This window comes from Puntigrus tetrazona, chromosome 7 (genome assembly GCF_018831695.1).
Source record: "Puntigrus tetrazona isolate hp1 chromosome 7, ASM1883169v1, whole genome shotgun sequence".
NCBI lineage: Eukaryota > Metazoa > Chordata > Actinopteri > Cypriniformes > Cyprinidae > Puntigrus > Puntigrus tetrazona.
In genome coordinates this window covers 24,393,865-24,401,654 of record NC_056705.1, presented here as the reverse complement: position 1 = coordinate 24,401,654, position 7,790 = coordinate 24,393,865, and the positions used below count along the sequence as shown (strand labels likewise).

Sequence of the window (7,790 nt, the reverse complement as noted above, 5' to 3'; positions counted from 1 at the left end):
ACTTGAACCCTGGGAAAGGATTACTAAGCTGAGACTCCGCTCTTCGGTTAAGCACAAAACAGTGGCCCGACGACTGCGGCAAACACAAAGAGATGAAGAGAACTAACAAAGTAAACTGAGATGAGGTCCCAAGTCCTGAGAGGCTTGGGTTTGTTAGCTTCTCCTCCTCCTGAACATGACACTCACTCCTGCACACTAATTGGTCCCTACAAAGTGACTGAGAGCAACCTACTCTGCTCTCTCTGACATACATCTGGGATGAGCCCGGTCCTCTCATACACCGCGTGGGAGACAGTGCTGCATGAACCGCAGACAAATTTCACACACATGCCGGCAAGTCATACACAAACTTAGTTCATCTGACAATGGACCCGCTATATATTTCAACAGAAGCTCTTATCTTCATTAATGATAAATCTATCCTGTCTGCTTTAGTCTTCTGTTGGCGATCAGACTGGATTGTGACTCAATCTTACAGGTCGCACCAGTTTCACCGACAAAACTGATGCATGTTCATGTATATTAAAATTAGAAGCCTGCAATGAAGGAGATGCATAATCTCTCTTGACAGAGGCAAAAGTTGAAGTTAGTTCATATATATACAAGAAGAGTGTTTTTTGTATATTGAAGTAAACACATGAACTAATAAAATATATAAGTTTAATTGTTTTGAATAAAAGATGATGGATTGAGAACGTGCGCTGCACTTCTTATTGCACCAAAAACACTGATTCAACAGATTCACTGATTCAAAGCAGTCATGTAAAGCAGGCGGTATAAGGTGTGGTCACATTTAAGGTCATTGCATACTGAGTCTGATATTTACTTACACGTTTTTCCATTTTTATTTTCATATTTGTCATCCTTTCCTATCAAAATGCTTGTTACAGATGCAAAAAATCTAACCTGACCAGTGTGTAAACATGATTGACACAACATGAGGTTGTATTTATTTTTCAACGTGCAAAAATTTCAGACAAATATTTTGGACTGTGCAATGACCTTTACCACCGTTCTGCAAATTCCAGTAATTTCAATAGGAATCCATTCGTTCAAGACTTTTACATAAGAAAGAAAGATTTCCCTATGCAGATTTCGTAACAGGTTCAAGCTGCAAAACATTTTTACGAGGCCAACAAATAAAGTTGCTTGTTTTGAAAGTGACTTCTGTATATATGTTCATATATCACTACACTACATTAGACAAGGGATCATTTTGATGCAAAATTTCACTAGTGTGACCACACCTTTAGACTAAATAATGGAAAGCTAAGAATTTGCTCAGTTAAAATGTACAGTTTTTTAAATGAAGACAACAAAATTATTGTGTATAATAACTAAACTCTTCCTCCAACAAATGATGAACAGTTTTTACTATAAACACCTTTATCTTTGCCTCATTCTTGCTTTCTACCGATTTTTCATCTGATTGGTCCACTGTTTCGAAACTGACATTTATGAATTGTGCTGTGTCAAACATTCAGCTTTTCTTAACTTGACACTTAAAAACAAAGCATTCACCTGTGAGAGGTTAAAAAAGCAGCAAGATACAAAGCAAAGGACAACCATTGAGAACATATGTACATGGATGCAGCTATTAAAAAGCAGTGAAGTGGAATGGCCCTTAGTTCTGTACAGATCTTCTGGTAAACATACTGTCTCGTGGGTTCTAAGACAAACTCTAGAGTACTTCAGATGTGCACAGTCACGCCAGTGTTCACCTGGTGCTCTTCAATGTAGCATACAAATGAACTGATGATGGAAGTCTCTTAATGGCTCTAACCGCTGATAACACCTTCCCAATCATAAGAGAACAAACAGAGATATGTACAACATAAATGTTCTGTAGATCCACAAATCTACTTATCATACACCACTGATGAAGCCAGAACCGGGAGTAGATTTTCAATGTACAGAGTTTGTCGAGTTCCTCGAATCCCAGGTTCTCATTATCTCTCAATGGTCTACTGGAATGCCTCTTTACCACATCTTGCAAATATCAACTTTGTCCATAGTGGTTATCTGTATGACAATGATTTACAGATCTACGAGGAGGCTCGTGGGAAGATCTTCTGCTTTAATGTCTTTTAGCGGAGCAGGACTTGCAGCATTGTTGACCATAGAATTTGTGATTGCAAACACCATGCTGAGGCACCAGATGACACCAGCTGAAGAAGTCGATGCAAGGCTGGTCTTCTGTAAAAGGAAAGACACATAATGACTATTATTTATTCTAACCCTTAAAAACAACAGTGCTAACACAAACACTCAGTGTTTTTGTAAGTGCTGTTTACTCTGAATAGAGACATTGTGTGGATGTTGCAAAGCACTTGGAAATACTGCACCAGCATACCGATAAGGACCTGACCTGCGCTCTGAAGGCCCTCACACTCAGTTCTCCCATGAGAATAAACAATTATACACACACTTCTGTTCTCTGTGGAGGAGAGATCTTTATGTTTTCATTAGCATTATAATTAAGCTATGTACAGTACATGACTATTATGATTTGCTCATTTTAATGATATTGTTTAATCGCACAATGAATTTCAGTTTCTTATTTAAATCATGGCAGACGTTCATTTGACCCGCCAATGTGGTTTCAAATCAACAAGTAAAAAGTGCATTGTTTTCCCCACTCCTTAATGAATAAGTGTAAACACCACTGATGTTTATCAGGCACAATAATTGCATATGATACACATGTAAACAAAACAACAACTAACAATTAACACCGTGGCTGTGGAAAATATGCATACATTTATGTAACTGGTAGATATTTTATCTAAAGCAATATATTTTATCAGTATATGTTTACTGAGAATCCAACCCATGACATTACTAACTTCATGCTTCACCAGCTGAGCTACAGAACAAGATATGAGAGTTCATGACAAATAAACATTCAGCAGAATATCCTAACCAATGAACATTCAGTGGTACAGCCCATTCAGGCATTACAGGTACTGTTGAGTGAGATAAGAGTTGAGGAAGTTGGAGTCGTGTAGTGTTCAAAACTCAGGGATTTCAACCAAACCAAATTGCAACAATCAATTTCCTGGTTGTGTTCTATAACTGCAAAGAAGGGAGGGAACTAACAAAGCAGTGCAACCTGGTCAAGCAGATTTATGTACAACTTGGAGAAGATCAGACCATTCATACTTGATTCTGCACCACAACTCTTTATCTAAACTCTTTAACCTCTAGATTATAATGCTTCACTAGCCGACTGGCCCACATGCCCAACAAAACCTCTGCAAATGATTGACTCAGAATACAACTCACACTTCTCTTTGTCTTGTTTCACTGGCAGATCATTTCAGCTCGAGACACTGATAACTGCACAAAACAATCATCTAAATATCACTTTCTTCTCTGTTCTATTCTGAAAAAATCTCACATCGAAGCACATTTCATGTTAATACCTCTTAAGGAGAAATTGTTATGTAGTATTGCCTAAAACATCGGAGTCTTGGTTTTTATTCTCAGGAACACTCAAGCAGATAACACCCTGACCGTGATCACATATACACACTAAAGTCCTAATGTTTAAAGGTCAGAATAATTCAGAAACATTTCAAAAATGCTGATTTGCTGCTTAGGAAACATTTCTTATTAGTAACACAGCTGAACACAGAGACACATTTTTTTAGCATTCTTTAATAAAAACTAAACTTTAAAAGAGATTTTTTTTGAAACAATGTTATGTAATATTATACTGCAACTTTATACTGTCACTTTTGAGTATCCTAAATAAAAAAAACTACAAATTTCTTAAAATTTCACCAACCTCAAACATTTGAACAGTAGTGTACATTGGATTTAATGGTCTTCTAAATCAATAAAGCAAAACCAGCTCACCTTTAAGTGTAGGTGAGGGAGGTGGGACAGGGACTGGGATTGGACCAGGACAGAAATGTGTATTGCAGGCTCGTGAGCTTAAGGGTCTCTGATGAGGTAAACAGCCCACCGATGGACGCCCTTGTCTCAGACACTGAACGCTTCTTGTCTGCACCCCACCACCGCAGGACACCGTACACTAAAAGACACACAGACAAGACAGGAAGATTAGATGTCTAGCAAAACAGAGAAAGAACAGCACCCTGATTCGTTGTGAAGAGCTATTTGAGCACACCTGCAGCCAAGGAGAAGAGTACCAGCCCAGAGTCACAGACGCACCGCCAGACTGGTGGAGCTGAGGAGGTGGGGGCTCTGGGCAGGGGCCATTATTACAAGCTTGTTCAAGGTCTGCTTGGGGCTTGCGGAGGTTCCTGCACCTCCTCGCAGGGTACTCCGTGTAGCCTCCGTGGGAGTCTTTCTCCCCACATTGCAGCTCTCTTCTCTTCACTCCACCTCCACAGGAGGCCGAACACTGCGTTAAACAACATGACAATCAGATCATAAGGTATTTTATATTTATATATATATATATATATATATATATATATATATATATATATATATATCTATACCTATCTATACATCTATCTATATATACATATACACACACACACACACATAAATATTCCTGACTCCTCACTACAAGATCATCTCGTTCCTCCATAGCAACAGGTTAAAAATGCTGCTAGTTTGGAGGAGAGAGGTACTGAAGTACAAATGCAGAACGGAAAGTGCCACTTAGCTGTCTGGGATCAAATGCTTGTTTGTGAATAAACATTGTAAGGCTGGAATACACTAATGAGATTTTAAAGTAAGAATCAAACGCTTGCTCACTTTGTAAATGGCTGCAGAGGAAAAACTGCTCATCACATGACTGGGGATCACACACACTCAGACTTTCAAGTCAATTCGAACACAACAAACTAAAGCAGAAACATTCGCCTACACACTAGGAAAACCATAATAAAGGAAAACTAAAATCAGCTCACAATATCAAATTATAGTCTGAGGCTGAAAAATTCTGAAAAACCGTCAACTTAAAGGAATAAAAAATTACAATTCTGTCAAGATTTACTCATCCTCGAACCAAAACATCCAAACCTTTATCAATTTTGTTCTTCTGCCAAACTCAAAGGAAGAAATTTTTGAAAAAAACGTTTGTAAGCAAGCCGGTTTGAGTCCCCACTGATTTCCATAGTAGGGGAAAAAATACTATGGAAGTCTACAAATGATTTCAAAATATTTTCCTTTGTGTTCAGCAGAACAAAGAAATTCAAACAGGTTTGGAGCTACTTGAGAAAATGATGACAGAATTTTCATTTTTGCAGCAGCTTTACATGTAAACGTCTAGATGTTCATTAACAGCATATCACTGCAAAAGTGTTTCAAAAAACATTTTTACCCTTAAAATGAATTCTCGAAAAACTTATATCCTCCCTGGCTATGGATATAACTTAGCATTGTGAGATTTCCATGGAAATGTCTCTTTAACATGCACTAACATGCACATGAATGATTTTTCATTAGGGATAAATGGGTGAAATATGTGCATGCTACAGATGTTCGGGTTGTGTGAGCGCTTACATAACCTTTGATATTCCTGTGAGGGGCCTTACCTCTCCCCAGGTGGTAGTTATCCATTGAAGACGCTCATTCTTGGGGCAGCGGCTCAGCACACAGGTCTCCTGGGCTTTGGGCTTCAGGTGTAATTTACACATGCTGTCAGGAACCACCACAGCCCTGGCACCTGGATCGGTGCTCCTGCAGAAAACACTGCGTTTCTTCAACCCTCGCCCACAGGTCTTAGAGCACTAGAGAGAAAGAAGGAAAGCAAGACAAACACGGAGAGAGAGAGTTACCCTCATGTGGTCTTTGAGTGATGTTAGTTTAAACATTGTAAAGGTCGCAGTGGCATGCAGTTCACCTCAAACAACAGTTGATATGAACTCTGGAGACAGGCGGTGCGAACTCAACCTGACCTTTAGGAGGAATTCAGTCAATATCAACTACTACTGCAAAATCTTCTCAAAGATTTATGATTTAACATATTACGTAAGATTAGACTAAAAAAAAAAAAAGGTTAGAGAATTCAGCAATTGCTGCTAATGATGAACTGAACTCTGGGAATGTGTTTCAACACTCTCCGGCTTCTGTGAGTGTACTTGGAAACTTAAAGTATACAGAAGTAGCAACGGCAACAGTTATTACAAAATATTAGATTAAACCACATGAGAAGCAGTCATTTATCTGAAGTTTCAGAGGGAACTCTTTTAGAAGCCCAATATATGCAGAACAGTTTCTTAATGGAAACAATACAACAGTAAGACGTATAGCACAATGTGTTGCATGAGCACTAACAGCAGGGGGCAGTAGTGTTTCAGCACTGATGTGACGTACACGACGCTTTCCATTGTGTTGTTCTGGGCATCTCAAACCTTCATCTCATATTTAGGTCACTTTTCACAATTTAATACGCCTGTGTTATGATTTAGGATGGGATTACTATAAAAGGGTATAGAGAAGAATTTCAGAAACATGTTCTGGTCAAGCTCAGACAACTAAACTTTATTCAACATAAATTGATTATTTACACAACGGCAGGAAAATGAACAGGGGCAAAATAAAAGACTTAAAATTGCCCTTTTTTAGCCTGGTGGAAGGAAGGAGAGTAAGCTTACATCATTTAAAAAACACCTTTTACATTATTTCTGTAACTTTAGCAAAAGGTTGAAACGTATGAAAACGAGACAAACCAATTAATACCATAAAACAAGACAAAATGCACTGCTAGTGCTTTTAAGGTTTTGCTAAGGTGGGATATTACAAAAGAATAGCAGAATTTACAAGAAATATTTTATGAATATTGGGTTTCGTACATGAATTTAAACATTGGTAATTGTTTTGTTATGCTCACAAAGGCCACATTTATTTGTACAAAACTACAATAAAAAATAATATTGTGAAATATTTCTATTGTCTATTTAAATATATTTCAAATGTTCATTCATTCCTGTCACTGTAAAGCTGAATTGTCAGCAGACATCATTTCAGCTTCCAGTGTCTTATGATGCTTTAGAAATCATTCAAAGATCCTAATGTGCAAATCATGAAATCTCATTATTCTTAAATGTCTGAGCAGCTTAATATTTTTGCGGATGTGTGATGTTTGAGGATCCTTCGATGAAGAGAAAGTTCAAAAAACATTTTATTTGAAACAGTAAAGGCTTTATTATCATTTTATTTCTTTTGAATAGTCACACACACACACACTTGAAGATTAAATCCTATTTTTCCGCTGTCTGTAATGTTATGTAGGTTTCACATTTCGTAAACGTACCTGTGACCAGGAGCCGGTGCTCCACTCCGGAGGACATGCCTGTGTGTTGCAGGGTTGTAGTTGGGCGGGAGCCATTACCGGACATAAGGAGTGAGCCGCGACCTCTTCACGCTGGTATGTCACCTTTCTCATGCAGCGGATGTTTCGCGTCTGCTGCCCACCTCCACATGTTCTACTGCACACTCCCCATTTACCTGTTGTCCAACTGTCAACACAAACAATTTGACCTTCAGGCATGAACCATGCGTTTGAAAGTTTCAGCACATTTTAGGAAGAAAGAGAACATTTTACACCCATACGACACAGACACGTGAGATGCGCGCACAAAGAGCCTTCTTCAAACAAATCTACATTATGTGATGATTATTAGATTATGACCAACACAATTACTCCGTAAACCTCATGATGGAAAAACTAATGAAGAAACCACATATATTTGTGTACACCCACCCCACCCTCTCTTGTGGGCTCACATGAGCATATACAAACGTGCGTTTATCCTATATGTTGAAGTTTTGGAGAGACGCAGCAAGATTTCTAATTATGCAACATG

At 38.4% G+C, this 7,790-nt stretch overlaps 1 protein-coding gene across 3 annotated transcripts in view; it reads right to left on the bottom strand.

The window, feature by feature from the left end:
- Positions 1-643: 643 nt before the first annotated feature.
- The window catches only part of adamts18 (ADAM metallopeptidase with thrombospondin type 1 motif, 18), a 45,887-nt gene continuing 38,740 nt past the window's right edge, over positions 644-7,790 (bottom strand). For all 3 annotated transcript variants that reach the window (XM_043243445.1, XM_043243447.1, XM_043243448.1), the window contains 5 exons: positions 7,238-7,442; positions 5,517-5,711; positions 4,136-4,372; positions 3,862-4,039; positions 644-2,196 (listed from right to left, as the gene is read on the bottom strand). In XM_043243445.1, the coding sequence (XP_043099380.1) occupies positions 2,078-2,196; positions 3,862-4,039; positions 4,136-4,372; positions 5,517-5,711; positions 7,238-7,442 (934 nt within the window). In that variant the 3' untranslated portion in view covers positions 644-2,077. The remainder of the gene's footprint in view (positions 2,197-3,861; positions 4,040-4,135; positions 4,373-5,516; positions 5,712-7,237; positions 7,443-7,790) is intronic.